General features: G+C 39.1%; 1 protein-coding gene and 1 long non-coding RNA gene across 3 annotated transcripts; both read left to right on the plus strand.

The window, feature by feature from the left end:
* Positions 1 to 526: 526 nt before the first annotated feature.
* Positions 527 to 9148, plus strand: LOC143302903 (uncharacterized). 2 transcript variants are annotated; one of them, XM_076619844.1, is made up of 5 exons: positions 527 to 726; positions 1121 to 1289; positions 1564 to 2280; positions 2344 to 2550; positions 5460 to 9148. In XM_076619844.1, exon 5 carries the CDS (start codon positions 6024 to 6026, stop codon positions 8523 to 8525), a length of 2502 nt encoding a protein of 833 aa, XP_076475959.1. In that variant the 5' UTR covers positions 527 to 726; positions 1121 to 1289; positions 1564 to 2280; positions 2344 to 2550; positions 5460 to 6023; the 3' UTR covers positions 8526 to 9148. The 2 variants fall into 2 exon arrangements, with proteins under 2 accessions (XP_076475959.1, XP_076475960.1); XM_076619845.1 differs by lacking the exon at positions 1564 to 2280.
* A 1262-nt stretch (positions 9149 to 10410) lies between these two features.
* Positions 10411 to 12115, plus strand: LOC143302904 (uncharacterized). Its single transcript, XR_013058767.1, has 3 exons — positions 10411 to 10755; positions 10878 to 10960; positions 11257 to 12115. It is a non-coding gene; the product is annotated as an uncharacterized LOC143302904 (long non-coding RNA).
* Positions 12116 to 18138: the final 6023 nt, after the last annotated feature.

An 18138-nucleotide genomic window follows, 5' to 3' on the forward strand; every position in this document is an offset into this window, starting at 1 on the left:
TACGAGGAATTGCCGATACATTTTCTCGATGTCGCCAGTGAGTACATACTGATGAGCGCGGAATCTAATTAATATACAAAATAAATTGTGAATTGATTCGAGAATATAGGATTTCCCCATTTTCATGATTATCGTGATTTTTGTATAAATATATTTTTTAAGATACTAATAATTAGGTACTTATAAATTAGTATTATCAATTATTTTGCATTTATAATTCCGCCTCTAGTATAAGTGTTAATTGAAAACTAACTTTATGTTTCAAAAAGTACTAGCAAAGTCGTTGAGTAACAAGCCACTGATGCTAACACAAATAGCATTGTCGTAATTAAATATTTCTAAATATTCATTTTTCATTTTGAACCTGTAGAAACAATTTATTATATATACTATTAGCTAAGTAATTGCATACTTAATTAAGTCGAAATATAAAACTTAGTTATTTTAATAATTTAGAAAATAAAAAACTGACAAACATTTCAATTTAATTTATGGTTGGAACAAAAGACAGTTATTTTTCATTAATTGAAATATTGCAATGCAGAGTACTTTTCAAAATACGCCGAGAGTATTCCTGATGGCGAAACGAGCGTTGCTTCATCGAACGCAGCTAAAGAAAACATCTATGTAGTTGGTGGTACGATGCCTGAAATAGAGGGCGATAAATTGTACAATACCTGTACTATTTGGGGTCCCGATGGAACTTTGATAGCAAGACATCGAAAGGTAAGTAATATATTCCTTTATGGCTTTGAATTTGAAAATATTGGGGTGAAGAAAGTGACTCTATCTAGGAATAATTTAGGAATATACATATGTACATACGTATACTATAACCAATTCTATAATTTGCGGTTTATAAAATACGTTATGATACGGGAAACGCCCATTTTTGTTGTAATGTGTAATATAAATTTTTCACATACTTAAAATATTATTATACTTATTTTTTCTCCTTTTTAAACATTATTAAATGATAAGATTTTTTAATAAAAGAAAGTGATAAAAACGCTGTCAGTTGTTAAATAAAAAATAATTAAAGTTTAGGAGTTGGTAACTTTGATATTAAATTACAAAAGTTGCAGCAATAGAATTAGCGACCACATTTTTATGTTATTAGGTACATCTATTCGACATCGACATTCCTAATAAGATTACTTTTCGAGAGAGTGATTCACTCAGTCCTGGTGACTCCCTAACGACGTTCGATGTGAAGGGCTGCAAAATAGGTATTGGCATTTGCTATGATATTAGATTCGAGGAAATGGCACGCATTTATCGGAACAAAGGTACAGTAACTTAATCGATCAATACTTAACTAGCAAAAAATTAAATATCTTTCTTAAATATATTCTATATAAAATTAATATAATCTGTAACTCTGTATAAAAAGAAGCTTAATTTAAAAAACCAGTATATTTGCTGAAAATGAAACAAATAAAAGAATTAAAAGCACAATAAGAAGACTGTCCTCGCATATTCAGAAATGATGGAATGTGAACCGTGCAACTACGAAGTTAATTGGTATTCGGTGGCTTCATATTTCCTGCTTCTCTGGGTTAGGTTGCCAAATGCTGATATATCCAGCGGCATTCAATATGACCACTGGACCACTGCACTGGTCATTACTTCAGCGTTTCAGAGCGAATGATAATCAATTATACGTTGCCTGCATATCACCGGCTCGTGTTCCTTAAGCAAGTTACGTCGCATGGGGACATACACAGTTGACCCATCCCTGGGGAAAGATTCTTTACGATTTGGAAACTCAAGAGAATATGGCAGTCACCGATATAAAAAAAAAAAAAAAAAAAAAAACTGGCGAACCGTGTGTTACCACAACGAGACCCGCGATGCTATTTGTCTCTTTAAATTGTGCCGCAACTCGTTTTTGAGATCTTTGCCAGGGGCGCGTTAAAATATGCTGAAAATATATTTCTGGCTTTTCTGGGGTTTAACTGAAATATGACAAATAACGTTGTAAAACATATGTACTTATGACTTACAGAGTAATTGAGTGTACAAAATATATAGTATACAAAATAGCCAGCGATTTAGGGCTTTAAAAGATCAAAAGAAAAGAAAAGAAAAGAAAAGAAAAGAAGAAAGATAATATGTTGTGGCAGTCTAAGTCGATCTAAGAAAATAGATAAAGGGAGGGAGGGGCAAAGCTAGTTAATCTGGAAAGAATCCAAGCGTCAATTTCAAGCATTTACAGAGAATCAAGCGGGCTGGTTAAAGTCGTGAGTTGAGCAATTATCCCGCGTTAGGTTCAATCAGGTTAGTCCCACGCGAAATTGATCCAACCATGCGAAAACGAGTGTATTCTGATTTCTGTCGCAGATACTTCTGGCTAGTGCAGTACCTACACGGTGGTTGTTGAAACAGCCGCTTCTCATCTATTTTCCGCAGCGCGGACATCATCCTCTGATCCCTTACGACTAACGAAGTTTTCGAAGATGTACGGCAGTTTGAGATTCTACTTGAAAATGATCATGATTGCGGTCTGTGTGCCGTCTGCTCTTCTTTTTTTCCTTCCGTTAAAGACTGGTAAGTTGATGCTGATTAATTATGCGATCGAAACCATATATAATGGCTACAAAAATGCCGCTAATATAATATTCCTTCTTTCTTGTATCTGTCTGCCTCTCAGGTCGTTTTACTAATTACAATAAGTAATTTCGACTTCTTTGCGCACTCTTTTAACGCATTCTAGACCAAAAGAAATTCATATCAGTCAGTAGGCAGGGGTATAATATACATATTTTATATATAACTTATGTAGTAATGTATATATCATGTTAATTTCATATTTTTTTCAATATAGAATTATTATGTATGTCGGGTTTACATTAGAATTAGGGTTAGGGACGTGAAACGAATCTTCGTTTGGGTTACACGTTGTCGTTATGCAATAGAGAAGACATTGACTAGTGCAAATACGATTATTACAGAACCGGACAAGTAACCGTGGTAGTTAGGTACTCGAGAAACTAATGAAAATGATCCTAGGTTCAATAACGAATCCGCGGTCGACGGGATGATAGATGAACGTACTCACAAAATCAAAGTCGGACGCGTAATATTCACTGATCGTAAAGAGTTACTCCTTTCATCAATGAGATCGCGAACGAGAATGCCTTTCCCGTCCCGATGATGCCACAGAGGAAAACTATAATGGGGTGTGTATAAGGATACGAGATCATCGGGTTCGTCGAGAAAAGCCTTCGTTCAGAAAGTAAGGGAAATTGGCGTTGCTGCTAATTGGTCAATCTCCATATCGGTGGTTAGAAAAAGATGCTAGCCGCCCTCGAGGGAAAGTTGCTAGTGGGAGACGCCGCTCGTTGAAAAATATGTCTCCCCTATCTTCCCGTAGTTGGGACAAAGACTGTTTGTCTGTTTGAAAGACTTTAGTTAACTAAACCTTAAGATTTATAACGGGCCCTCGGGCTAGCCGAACATGTACTGCGGAGACGCATCGACATCTGGCAATCATCTTACTCGAAGAATAGTGTCTGCGTGTGGCGAGCCACGGGACAGAAACCGTTGGAATGTTTACTGTCGCGTGTCGCCACGAATATTTCTTTTAAGGAGAGCTATAGAATTACTCCATACCTTTGTTAAACAAAGCGTTCATCCCGTAACCGCGGCTACGTTCGGCGACTGGCTGTCGCCTCGAGCCCAAGCTCATTATCACAACTCTCGAACAATTACAATCGGATTGAATAACTACAATTGTTCAATTACAGACTCCGGTGTTCTTTCATCTCCGACATATATATATTTTTTACATTTGTAGTTGCGCACTGATTTTATTAAAGAAAAGTGTTAAGAATGTGTTTTCATGATTTATTTCTCGCGACTGACTTCCATTAATCCCTAATATTCCTGTCGCAATACGCGTGTAAATCTAACATAGCTGCTCATAAATGTCATCAGTAAAGTTATAGTGACGGGTCTTTAGTTTTGCTTGATATCGAAGTAATTTTCCGTCTGCCGCTCGTTTTTCCTTATTCTACCGCAATTAGAACATTTATTTATTAATATTGTTTTAAAGTGACAAAAGTATTGTTCGTGTGAATATACGTATATATATATATATATATATATATATATATATATATATATATATATATGTCGGGTTAACATTAGGATTTAAGGCGCGTAACGATTCTTCGTTTGAATTAGCCATTGTTTTACAAAACAGAGAATATATTTACACGAATAAACAAGGTTTTACAAATATTATGAATAATGAATTCTTATAAATGATATGATTGATTAACAAATGATAAATTAGATTATTAATTAGATTAAAGAATAATAAGTTTTATCGAACAATAAAATAAACGAATAATATATCTTACGATTTACTAATTTAACGAATAATGAAAATTAACGATTGATAAATTTACAAATATTGAATTTAATTTACGCTATAAACAATGATCCGGGGTTCAAACGAATCCACGGTCAACGGGAAAACTTTAAACAATTTTTATAACACAAAAAATACGTTTGCTGAATCACTCGGAAAATTACTCGATGTATCACTTTCCAAGGCGATCACACGAATGCTCTCTGATTAAAATCTTTTTCGTAATCCGACTGCATTTGTTTTTTATATTCTCGCTGGAAACATCGAGAAGGTTCCAATCGTTGTTGCTAGGCAATATCTGTCAGAAGTTTGTTATATACTCCTTGGAAACATCGAGAAAGATCCAAACGCCGTTGCTAGGCAGTTTCTGTCTGGAGATTGATTCCTCATACAACGTGTGTCCCATTATATCGACATCTCTAAAGTACAATTCTATGTGATTTCTAGGGAGAACAATACAACCGATCCACACCTTCGTCAGGCAAAACGTTTATCCCGTGACCGTGGCTACGTTCAGCGACCAGTTGTCACCTCGAACCCACTTTCGCTTTTCACAAATGTCAAACAATTACAGATGACAATTACTTAATTACAGTTATGATAAAATCTGGGCTAAAGCATTAAAAGGCTTCCTCAAAATTGCATAGGGAAGGCTCCGGTTTTCATTTCATCTCCGACATATATATATATATATTTATGTTGTGTGTCATTTTAATATGGCTAATGTTTTGTAATTCTTCGATTGCGTTATTTATTGTTTTGAGTAGTTTATTTTATAGAGTATTCGATAATATAAAACATACGCGCACACATACATATATATATATATATATATATACACGTATTTTTATATATATATATATATATATATATATATATATATATATACACGTATTCATATGCATATTTCTCCTGGCAGTGTAGTATTCATACGAAATGAAATGTCAATTATTTATTTATCCTTTACCGGAATGTAGGCTAGTTTTAAGTATGTATCTTAGATTATCGATTTGAATCAATAATGTAGAATGCGCATACATTAATAGTAGTTTAGTTTAGAATATAATTTATATATTTGTAGTATCGTGGACGAAAGGCCTGGGAAATATCGGGCGAACTATGAACAATGTCGCGAGAGCCGAGGCGCCGTCGGGCCCATCAATGTGTCATCGGTCTTTTCAAGTGCATAATTTCGTGGAAAAGACCTACGTGACCCTGGCCACGAGCGTCTGCGGAACACGTGTGCGGTGGGCCTAGGAAAAGGACAACAGAATGCGACAACGGCCAGAAAGGGGCAGTCGAGAACGAGAGTGCGAGTCGAGAAGCCGAGTGCGAGTCGAGCGGAGACGGAGGTTGCGAGTGGCGTTGCCGAGAGAGTGTGGATTGCGCTGTTTTCTGTACGTTTGGTATGAATAGTTCAAGTTAAGCCACAATCGTCTCTTCTGTCTGATTAACATCTCTATTGTCCACGTTTTGTAAACATATTACATCACGATATTACATATTTCTGGGGGCTCAGCCGGGATTGGACAAGACAGAAAACGAAACGGTTTAACAGAGCTATTCGAGCTAGTTGTGAATTTACCGGTACGCGGTGCGGTAAAAGACGATATCGTTGACTGTTTAAGTTTGTGCAGTGTGAAAAATGGCAAACGTCGAGGACGAACGATTGTCGGGTGAAGAGGGTTCGACGCTGGAGGAGCTGAGGAATAAGCTCGCGCGAATGAACCTCCCTATATCGGGTGCGAGGTCAGTGCTGATTGCAAGGCTGAATCGGGCGTGTAGGGCTGGACAATCGTATCGTAAGGGATCGACGGGCGGTGAAGAGCTAACCGGTCAACGAGATTTAGAAAATGTACAGAGAGCTGAGCGTGATTGCAACGAAGATGAGGATGTTGAGAAAATGAATACGAAGGAGTTGAAGGAGCGCCTCGCTAGTTTGGGTTTAAAAACGACGGGAAGAAAAGTAGAGTTACGCGCACGGCTACGAGCGGCCATGGATGGTAACGACATATCGTCGGAAGAAGAAAGCGACGACGAAAGTGAGGATGAAGATGACAAGGAAAACGCCAGAGGATACAAGAGAGATACGCGAAGGGTGTATCAGGACCGTGACGAATGTTGTCGAAGGGCATGTGTTAGTTCGACACTGAGTTTTAGAGACGTCGAAGATGCATTAGAGCCGTTTAGTGGCAACAGAGGTGAAAACGTCGAACGATGGTTCGAGTCGTTCGAGGAAGTCGCTGATACGTGCATGTGGTCGGATGGGCAGAAGGCAGTCTACGCAAGGAAGCTGCTGAAGGGATCAGCGAAAATATTTGCGAGCTTCGAGTGTCATGCCAGGACTTGGCATGAGTTGAAGAGGGGGCTAGTGAAAGAATTTTCGAGGAAAGTCAACAGTAGGCAAGTTCATCAGAAACTTGAAGAAACAAAAAAGGACAGTGATGAAGCATGTTTGGCTTACATGTACCGCATGCTCGAAATAGCCAGCCATGTGGACATGGAGGAGGAAGCAAAGGTGGAATACATAGTGGATGGAATAATAGACGACGAGAACAATAAGGCTGTATTATACGGCGCTACGTCAATCAAAGAGTTGAGGAAGAGGTTAGTAATGTACGAAGAGCAGAAGAGTCGCAGAGCAAAGTCGATTGTGAAGTCGGCTAAAACCCAGAAGAACGGGAAGCCCAGTCAATCTGTAGATGCAATGAAGAAAAGAAGATGCTTCATTTGCGGTAGTGAGGATCATCTAAGTGTTAAGTGTCCGGAGAGGGGAGAAGGTGTTAGGTGTTTCAAGTGCAGCGGATTTGGACATATTGCAGCGAGGTGTACGGCACGACCGAAAGAGACTTGCGTAGTGTCAAGATCCGAAAAGGGAAAGTACTTGAAGGACGTGTCGATAGATGGCTGCAGGTTTGTCTCGTTAGTGGATACAGGTAGTGACCTTACGTTCATACGAGCGGATGAGTATGTGAGGTTAGGATCACCACCTCTGGGAAACTGCACGCTTAAGTTCGACGGTGTTGGTTCCGCTGGCAATAGCACCCGGGGCGAGTTCACAAGGGTAATGACGGTCGACGGGTACGACTTTACTGTCACTCTGCATGTTGTCTCGAATAAGGTAATGACAAGACACAGTCTACTCTTAGGTACCGACTTTTTAGACCAGGTAGAGTTGCGAGTCAAACGGGGCGAGGTGACATTTTTACGACTTGACGATCAGACCGACGGTCACGAGGACGCGCCGGATGTACTGAGGGTAAACGCGGTAGAACAGACCGACGAAACAGACCTGACACACGTACGGGAACCGCATTATCGTGAAGCGATTCGCGATATCGTTAGGGGGTATAGGCCGGAGAAGAAGCGAGACGTCGGAATAACTGAAAAAGTAGTTTTGGAAAGCGACAAGCCGGTAGCGCGAAGACCGCGAAGACTGGCGCCGTCGGAAAGAAAGGAAGAAGATGATTTGATGGAAGCGTGGACAAACGAGGGTGTCATCAAATCGTCAGACTTGGAGTATGCGAGTCCGATAGGTGTAGTTAGAAAGAAAGATTTGTGTGTGCGTGTGGCTAGGTGGGCCTTGTTACTAGGCGAGATTAAGTATCAGGTGTGTCATCGGCCGGGGAAAAGTATGCAGCATGTAGATGCTCCGAGTAGGAACCCCCTGCCGAGCACTATGTATGTAACGGAGAGTGAAGACGGGCTGATTGCACGGTTGAGAAGGGCACGGAACAAGGACATCGAAGTCCGTAGGATTTTGGACGCCGCAACGTGCAGTCAGGCCGATGGGCAGGTAGTAAGAAACAATATTTTGTATAAGGAGTGTGAGGACGATGTGCTAATAGTAGTATCGAAGGCGATGCGGGCTCAGGTAGTCAGGCAAGCGCACGAGCGTGGGCAGTTCGAGGTTACCAAAACAGAAGCTATGGTCAAGAAGGACTTCTGGTTCAAGGGGTTACGCGAAAAGGTCGAACACGTGGTATCCAACTGCCTTGACTGTAGCCTAACCGAACGAAACATAGGTAAGCTAGAAGGGAACCTGCGAAATTACAAGAAAAGAAGAAAGCGTGTGAAGCAGTACCGAAGGAAGGACCCGCACACACCTCGATTTTATGAAACCTTGGGTCATAAACGCCGAAAGTGACGCATCTGATGACAGCGAGATAGAAGGCAACATCTGAGGGCAGATGTTATTGCAGGATGGCCGAATGTAGTATCGTGGACGAAAGGCCTGGGAAATATCGGGCGAACTATGAACAATGTCGCGAGAGCCGAGGCGCCGTCGGGCCCATCAATGTGTCATCGGTCTTTTCAAGTGCATAATTTCGTGGAAAAGACCTACGTGACCCTGGCCACGAGCGTCTGCGGAACACGTGTGCGGTGGGCCTAAGAAAAGGACAACAGAATGCGACAACGGCCAGAAAGGGGCAGTCGAGAACGAGAGTGCGAGTCGAGAAGCCGAGTGCGAGTCGAGCGGAGACGGAGGTTGCGAGTGGCGTTGCCGAGAGAGTGTGGATTGCGCTGTTTTCTGTACGTTTGGTATGAATAGTTCAAGTTAAGCCACAATCGTCTCTTCTGTCTGATTAACATCTCTATTGTCCACGTTTTGTAAACATATTACATCACGATATTACATATTTATATATAGACATGCATGTTCCGTAATATAGTTCTTATTTTATAATTCTTTACCGGAATGTAGGCTAGTTTTAAGTATGTATCTTAGATTATCAGTTTGATAGAATTCGCACACATATATATATTTCTGACAATGTAACCTTCATTTCTTTAATAATACAATATTGTATGTTTTATGTATTCGTTAAACTATTAGTTTTTGACTTCATGTATACTTATATTTCATAAATTGATAATATTGTATTTATTGCATAGTATTGGAAGCACTGTCTCTAATATTTACTAGGTTATTACATGTTCGGCATATATGTTTATACTTATATGTAACTCTCCAAATTGATTGATTGAAATATATTTATATATATATATATTCCTGGCGTTTCAATTATTTTCCCCTTTTGTAGTTATTCTTATTTCCTGGTTTATTTAGAATTGTGTGTATATGTATTTTGTTTATTGGTTGGATCCGTCAATCGCCCTCGTTTTGTTAATCCTTCCTTTTGTTTCGTAGTGCCGTGTGTTCGTTTGTGCATTCAAATCCTTATTCGCGTGTTTTGTATAGAATGGTTTTCTTGTTCTTGTTACGGCGCGTGCGGAGCGCGGGACGTGACACCCCCGCCCTTGGAGTTCAAATTTCCAAAGGAAATTTGACTGATGGTATCTCTGAGTTCGCTCAAGGCGGACGTAGATGTCGTTGGTAGTTGAGTGACTACCGGTGTTATCGATATCCCTTGAGGTTGTGCAGTTTGATCATCGATATTTCGTCTTCTTTTGAGGTATAGTAGCGGGTGGGTGACTGAGCCGCATATTGCTCCTAATAGGGCGATTCCGCATTCGTAAGTTTCACGTAACTGGTATCCGTGTGCGGCTATATATATTATTGTCTTGATTAGTTTAAATATTGCGAGTATTCCAAATATTGCTGCACTGACAGTTCCAAATTCCATAAAACCAGTCCATAAGCTTGATACGGTATTTTTCGCTATTGTCGTTAATGTGTTTTGTCCATCATTCCCAGGATGTTTACTGTTCCAGGGACGATTGTTTTTCCTGTTGCTCCTCTGGCCAATGCGTTCAAGACTGCAGATTTTCTGCCGCGAACATGACGTGGTCCCGTAGTGCATCGAGGTCTTTTGGGTATACATTCCGCTCGTGGCCAACGACGATGGTGCTGAATATCGCCACGTTTGGCGCACGTCCGGGCGGAGTTCCTGTGGTGCGATTCCTTTGCCAAACGGGTAGTTCCGAGTAGCATTTTGTTGTATGTCGTACCTTTACTTGTACCGGAATGCATTTGACTATATGGACCGCTTCTCCTGCGATCAAAGCCATGTGTCCTGGGTTTTGGTTATGGTGTATGCAAATTCGTCGGGCGGTAAGTTTGCCAAGCTTAAAGCGTTCTCTATTAGTTTCTTCTGTGTGGTGTATCTTTGTGTCAGTGTATCATGGTATAATGTTTTCATTTCTCGAGTTTATCAGAAATAGGAATAACCTTTTATAGAAAAAGAAAATTTTATATTTATATATATTTGTTAAGGAAATTCGAGGATATGGGAATACAAATTATTGCCTACATTTCCCACACAACAGTTATACATCTATATTACTCTCTGAAGAACGTCTTGCACGCACGCTGGTCGCCAACCGACTATCCTAGATTCTTCTAACATCTGGCAACAGTCTTTTGTCTCCACTAAGACCTTGACGCCCTCTGGCCCTTACACACACACTCTCATGTACAGTGTAAATGTATCACTTCCCTAACAACGTTATATTTTTTTTCTTTCCTTTTTTCTTCTTCCCCTTTTTCTTTTTTTTTTTGTTTCTTTTTATTGTTAAAACCTTTGTTTTATTTTAGGTTTTACGTACTTGTTATCAGTGAAAATAAATATTATGAATACTACTTGGATTGTCATTATATACATATATGCGTACGTATTGGTAAGTAGTATAAATGAGATTTGTTTTATTGTTATAAATATATAAGTATATATCATCAATAGGAACAAATATCACAAATGTACCTTGTTTTCGAGTATATATATATATATATATATATATATATATATATATATATATATATGTGCGTGCAATGGTAAATATGACGGCTTATTTTTATGAGTCACTTGCATTATCAATGGAAGTGAATGTTATAAATACCGCCTACTTTACAACATGCGTGTATATATATATAGTGGTGAACATAAGTGAAAGTTATAAATGTTGTTTGTTTACAGGTGGATAGCATCAGTGTTTGGTTTCGTGAGTGGCGTACAAATACTTTACAGTTCCATTGTGTGGATTGCTATTCATGTTCTTCCATCCGTCGTTCAGAAAATGGTTGATGAGTTCGCCATCAGTTCTGTACACACATATAAAAATAGTTAATGTATATATGTAGTATCGTGAGTGAGAGGCCTGGGAGTTGGCGGGTGAACCGCGTGGAATGTCGCGAGAGCCGAGGCGATTGTTTTTGATCGCGTAGTTTTGGAAAGAGGAGACCTACGTGATCTTGGCCACGAGCGGTTGCCAAGGGACGGGAGAAAAGGAATCAACAAACGGAGTTTGCGAGTGGCGTTGCCGAGAGAGTGTTGATTGCATTTTGTGAAAGTCGAGTCGTTATCTAATTATTTAGTTGTGCTGTTTTCTGTACGTTTGGTGTGAATAGTTCAGGTTGAACAACAATCGTCTTTTTCTGTCCGATTAACATCTGTATCATCCATTCCTTGTAAATATATTATATCACGATATTACATATATATATTATTTATTTTTTTTTATATATATAATTTTCGTTTGGATCTGTTCCTTTGTACGAATACTGTATCCCTGTATATAATATAATATATATAATATGTTATAATTATGTTAGTTGTTATTTATTATATATAGTTTCCTTAACTCTCTCCCCCTTTTTCTTGTTTTTTTTTTTTTTTTTTATTAGTACCTAACATTGCTATTATGATGCTGTATTGTATTGCATTGGCTGTTATTTGTATGTGCGCGCGACGAATTTTTCAACATGGTCGCTCGCGTGTCTCTTTGGTATGGCGTTGGTTTAATGTCAACAGTAACGTGTTGTTGAAATAACTAATTAATTGTTAATCACTATAATTTTATTTAGTAGTGTTTTGTAATATTGTTTTGTGTTTCATGATATTGTTTGTGTCAATACCGTGTGCTACTTTAATGCGATAGCATGGATTGTATTGTTACCGAATTTCAATAGTCATTGTTTCGATTATACGTGACTTGCATTTATGTAAGTCTCGTTTAATTTAGTTAATGTTTTGTGTATTGTGTTACCAGTTATTTCGTGTAGCATAACTTTATTCCTTTGCACCGAGTTCAGTCATGTCTTGTCGTTAATATTTAGTTAGTCTATCTTGATTAATATATATATTTAACAAATATTTAAGAAACAATGGCGAGTGTAGTGGAATCGTTGGACGAAGGAATGGTTTTGATATTGTCGGAAAAGCGTAAAGCATGGGATGCGAACTTTCGCGATATGAGTGCAAAACTCGCCGAATTACAAAGCGGCTTATTCGAACTTAAAACAAAACAAGAACCTAAAACACCCGTATCGCCGCCGACAACGCAACAAGAGACGGTCCAGCCGAGTGGACATACCCAGCCAATTAAGCTAAAAGATGCGATCGAATCGGTGCCAGTGTTTGACGGATATCGACCATCGGTATTCCACTTTTTAAGAGCTTGTGAGCGCGCGCGAAATATGATTCCCAAATATCAAGAACCTCAATTGGTAAAATTGTTAGTAAATAAGCTCCGTGGACACGCGCTCCTCGCCATCGAAGACACAGAATTAATGAGTCTAAACGATTTCGGAAACAAATTAAAGGATCTATTCGGCCCAAAGAAATTTCTTAACGAATATAAAGGGGAATTAGGAACGATATTTCAACGACCCGGGGAAGACATATTACATTATATGGATCGCGTTAGAAATCTTAGATTGGCAATAATGGACGGAGAAAGAGGCGACTACGGCATCATATCCCCCGATATCCAAGATACTATAGATTGGGAAACGAAAGAAGCTTTCGTTAAAGGACTTCCGAACGAGGTATATGTGCGAGTAAAAATAGCAGGGTACCATACTTTAGAAGATGCGTATCGTCAAGCCGTCAAAGCAACACACGAATTGAAACAAATAACCGATAGAACGCGACCCCAACGACCGACACCCTCGAACTATTACAGACGCGACAACGCACATCCTTCGAACACTAACAACAATATCAGGAACAACCGCCAAGATCGAAGATCGCTACCTCCATCGCAGAATTTTTTGAATTCTAGAAGACAAAATATCACGTGTAACTATTGCAAAAAACCCGGGCATCTAGTGAAAGACTGTTACAAATTTAAAGCCCGAGTAGATGCCGGATTAATCGTACCCTATGCTTCGAGACCATCGGGAAACCAAACACGTCCTTCGGGAGAATGGGGCGAGCCACGAAGGAACGATACGCCGAATCGCCCAAGAGTACAGGCGGCAACCAGGCGACCGGCGCCGACGGCAACAAACACAACAAGGACAGCCATCCCCGCGAGATCGACTCCACCACCCATAACGAGAGACAGAGCGAACGCAATGCCGACCATAAGATCGAACGAACAACCACTAAATATTGTGGGGGAGTCATCCCACAACCAAACGAGGTCACAGACAGAGAATCCAGAATCTCAAGGCAAAAGGAAAAGAGTGAAGCACAAGCAACCGGCGAAGGAAAATCATCAGGAGTTGAATTCAGATTCGGAAGGCGACCTCTCCGAATTATTTCAATAAAATTTAACGATTCCCCAACGACCCCAACTGCACGAATAGTTTCCCCAGATCTAAAGACTAAGACGAGTTTATTATTAGACTCTGGATCGGAAATCAACATTATCAAGAAACCTGCTATACTCGATTCAGCCATCATCGACGAAAAGGAATCAATCGAAGTGCGAGGAATTACGGCAACGAGCCTGGTCTTCTTAGGGCAGACGGTAATACAGGTTGCGGGCCATCCGGTTGTTTTTCATGTAGTCGATGATTCATTGCTAATAGATCAAGACGGAATCCTAGGATCCGAATTTTTTGCAGGTTGTAAGGCTCGTTTAGATTATGAGGGAAAACATATCAGATGGGGAAATATTTATATTCCCTTCGATACTAAAGAAAAAATAATTATACCGAAGCGAAGTTCAATAACGTGTTCGATTAATATCGCTAATCCAGAGATAAAAGAGGGATTTATTCCAAGAATCGAGCCGAACAAGGGAATCTATCTTGGTAATGCAGTTGTGAGGAATCATAAAGGAAAAGGTTACATAAGAGTAATAAATACTACTTCGAGAGATTACGTATTTACAACACCAACGATGGTAATTAAAGAATTTGAAAATCCCCCCCCCCCCCCGCCCCCGCTTCCTAGGACAGCGTGCAATACAGTTCTAAGATCGGAGGAAAGTAGATACGATAAAATAAATGAGTTACTACGACTCGAACATTTGAACGAAGAAGAAAAGAAAAATGCTAAAAAATTGATTCGTAATAATCAAGATAGGTTTCATATTCCAGGAGATACATTGGAAGCAACCGAAGTTCTGGAACATAGGATAATTACAACGGATAATATACCCATCAATACTAAACAGTATCGATATCCACCAATACATCGAGAAGAAATAAATCGACAGGTCCAAGAACTACTAGATACGGACGTAGTGGAACCATCAATATCTCCATATAACTCCCCGTTATGGATTGTGCCCAAAAACCCGATTCGCAAGGAAATAAGCGCTGGAGATTAGTCATCGATTATAGAAAATTGAACGATAAAACGATTGGCGATGCCTTCCCACTACCCAACATTACAGAAATATTGGATCAATTAGGAAGTGCAAAATATTTTTCCACGTTTGACTTGGCATCGGGCTTTCACCAGATCCGTATGTCACAGGAAGATGCCCACAAAACTGCATTTTCGACACCATACGGGCATTTTCAATTCAAAAGAATGCCCTTTGGATTAAAAGATGCCCCAGCAACATTTCAACGTTTGATGAATTCAATATTATCTGGTCTGCAAGGAATAGAACTATTCGTCTATCTGGATGACATAGTGATTTATTCCACGTCTCTCCAAGAACACGAAATTAAATTTAATAAATTAATGGAAAGACTGAGGAAAGCTAAATTACGATTACAACCTGATAAGTGCGAATTTTTACGACACGAGGTGAATTATTTAGGACATATAATTAGTGAGGATGGCGTGAAACCCGACCCAAAGAAAGTCGAAGCCGTATCAAAATTTCCACGACCAAAGAGGGCGAAAAATATCAAACAATTTCTGGGACTAGCAGGATATTACAGAAGATTTATACCCCGATTTCCCCAATGTCGCGAAACCATTGACACAACTATTAAAGAAAGACACTTCCTTTAAATGGACAGAAAATCAAGAAAACGCATTCAATAATTTAAAGACAGCGTTAGTGACGAAACCCATCCTGCAATATCCAGACTTTTCGAAACCCTTTAACCTTACTACAGACGCATCAGGATATGCAATAAGCGGTGTACTGAGTCAAGGGCCAATCGGAAAGGATTTGCCGATTGCGTATGCCTCAAGGCTATTAAATCCCGCCGAACAAAACTACTCTACCATAGAAAAGGAGTGTCTGGCAATTGTTTACAGCGCAATGCACTTCCGACCGTATCTTTACGGAAGAAAGTTTACCATCGTAACCGATCATAAACCTTTAGTGTGGATGCATTCTATCAAAGATCCTACTTCAAGAATTTGGAAATGGAAATTAAAGTTATCGGACTTCGAATTTGATATTGTATACAAAGAAGGCAGGGCGAACGCAAACGCAGACGCATTATCTAGGAACCCTCCGGAAGTTTGTTTACCAATCAGAAAGAGAGAGGAAGTCTCACCGATTCGCTATCCTGTCTCAAAAAGATTCGAAATAGATACGTCAACCGAAGACTCTCCCATATTCGAAGCTAAACCACACGTCTTGCCTCAATCCAGTGATTCTAAAAATCAAGGAAAGGGTTTTACCCGAAAACATTTTACAATAGAAGAAACCCCCATAAAATATTTAGACCAAGCATTAGCAGAAATCGATGTAAGTACAGATAGAGAAATAACCAATCGAGAAAAAGAAGGCACGGATACAACAAGCGAAAAAGGGACCTCCACTGTAATTCCAGAACTAATTCAACAACGAGAAAAGGACACGAGATCTACGATAATTGCGGAACTAAGAATTTCAGAAACCCGAGACTCAATTGCGAGAGTAAATGACCATAAAGTAGTATTTATAGATATACATGGCAATCCGATAGATAAAGGAGCCTTAGAAATGAAGGAAACGGGAAAATTACCTCGTTATGAAGATTTAATGTTAGAAAAAGCAAGATTGAATTACGATTCTGGAAAATACATTGTATTCCTACCGATAAAGGAAAATAGAAATATTCCAATAACACCAGAAAATTTATTAAACTCGCTAAGATCTCTATTAGACGCAGTAAATGAAAAACAGTTAACTTCGTTCAGCATTAGCAAAGGAAACTTGGAGGAAATACCCTGGCGATATACAATCAGAAAATTAAAGGAAATATTTATGGAAAAAACCTTAACCATCACCATTTGCACTGGGGAAGTAATTACCCCATCTGTGGAAGCGCGGAACAACATAATACGAGAAAAACATGAATCAAGCGTAGCAGGACACAAAGGAATAACAAAAACTTATCAAAGAATACGACAACATTACTATTGGGAAAATATGAAAAAGGAAATTCAAGATTACGTAAGAACATGTAAGGAATGTCAATTGAAGAAACTCACAAGAATAAAAGCAAAGCAACCAATGGTACTTACAGACACACCAGGTAAAGCGTTCGATAAGGTTAGTATGGATATTATAGGTCCATTACCAAAAACCCAAAAGGGAAACGAATATATATTAACTATCCAAGACTTATTAACAAAATACTCAATTGGTATTCCACTAGGAGGAATCTCTTCAGCGGAGATAGCGGACGTTCATGTAAAGCGATTTATTTGTCGTTTCGGGTCACCGAGAGCTATTCTCACTGATCAAGGAACGAACTTTACATCCTCACTAATGAAGAAAGTAGCAAAGAGATTCCGCATCAAACAATATACCACGACGGTATATCATCCACAAAGTAACGGTTCAATCGAAAGATCTCACCACGTGCTGATAGAATATCTCAAATTATACATTGAAAATTCCAAAAATTGGGACGAATGGGTAGAATTAGCTATGTTTTCCTATAATACCTCTGTACACGAAGGAACGAAATTCTCCCCGCACGAATTAGTTTTTGGACATCTAGCCAGAGAACCTACTGGTGAAGTAATAATCGAAGAGAACATGGAACCAACTTACGCAGAATATGTCGAAGATCTGTTCGATAAAATTAACACCGTACAACGAATGGCAAGAGAAAATTTGATAAAATCCAAACTAAGATCAAAAGAATATTACGACCGACGAATCAACCCCCAAGATTTTAAAGTAGGAGATTCGATATATTTACTAAAAGAACGCAGTAAAGGAAAATTCTCCGATCAATATACTGGACCATACAAAGTGCTAGAAATCTTGCAGAACCAAAACGTCAAGATCGAAGTAAAAGGGATTCCGCGAACGGTGCATTTAAACAAGTTAAAACTAGCGCATAATCGAAATAAGCAATGAATAAAGCGATTTCAGTGGGCAACGTAGTGCGGTAGTATATGTTATAGTGCTGTTCGTCGAATACTACAGATATCGAACACCTAAAAGGAAAAAGTAAAATTATTATACGTGTTTCAATTATTGCTTAAATATAAAACGTGTTAACTCAATGAACAATTAACTAGTGAAAGTGAAAGTTACCTTGTGAACAAGTGATCAACATACAAGAAAGTGTACGTGCAAGTATAGGTTATGGATCGTTGTTCGTGGAACACAATGTATGACAGCTACCTAAAATAAGTGAATAAATTAGTTTCAATTGTCTCGGTGCAAAATACAAGGTTACTAAATGTTATAATTATATTATGGATAAATCAAAA

Source organism: Bombus vancouverensis, chromosome 7, assembly GCF_051014615.1.
Source record: "Bombus vancouverensis nearcticus chromosome 7, iyBomVanc1_principal, whole genome shotgun sequence".
Lineage (NCBI taxonomy): Eukaryota > Metazoa > Arthropoda > Insecta > Hymenoptera > Apidae > Bombus > Bombus vancouverensis.

Bases quoted from the DNA above. Each gene is read 5' to 3' on its own strand.
- LOC143302903 (XM_076619844.1), top strand. From the start codon at position 6,024: ATGGCAAACGTCGAGGACGAACGATTGTCGGGTGAAGAGGGTTCGACG.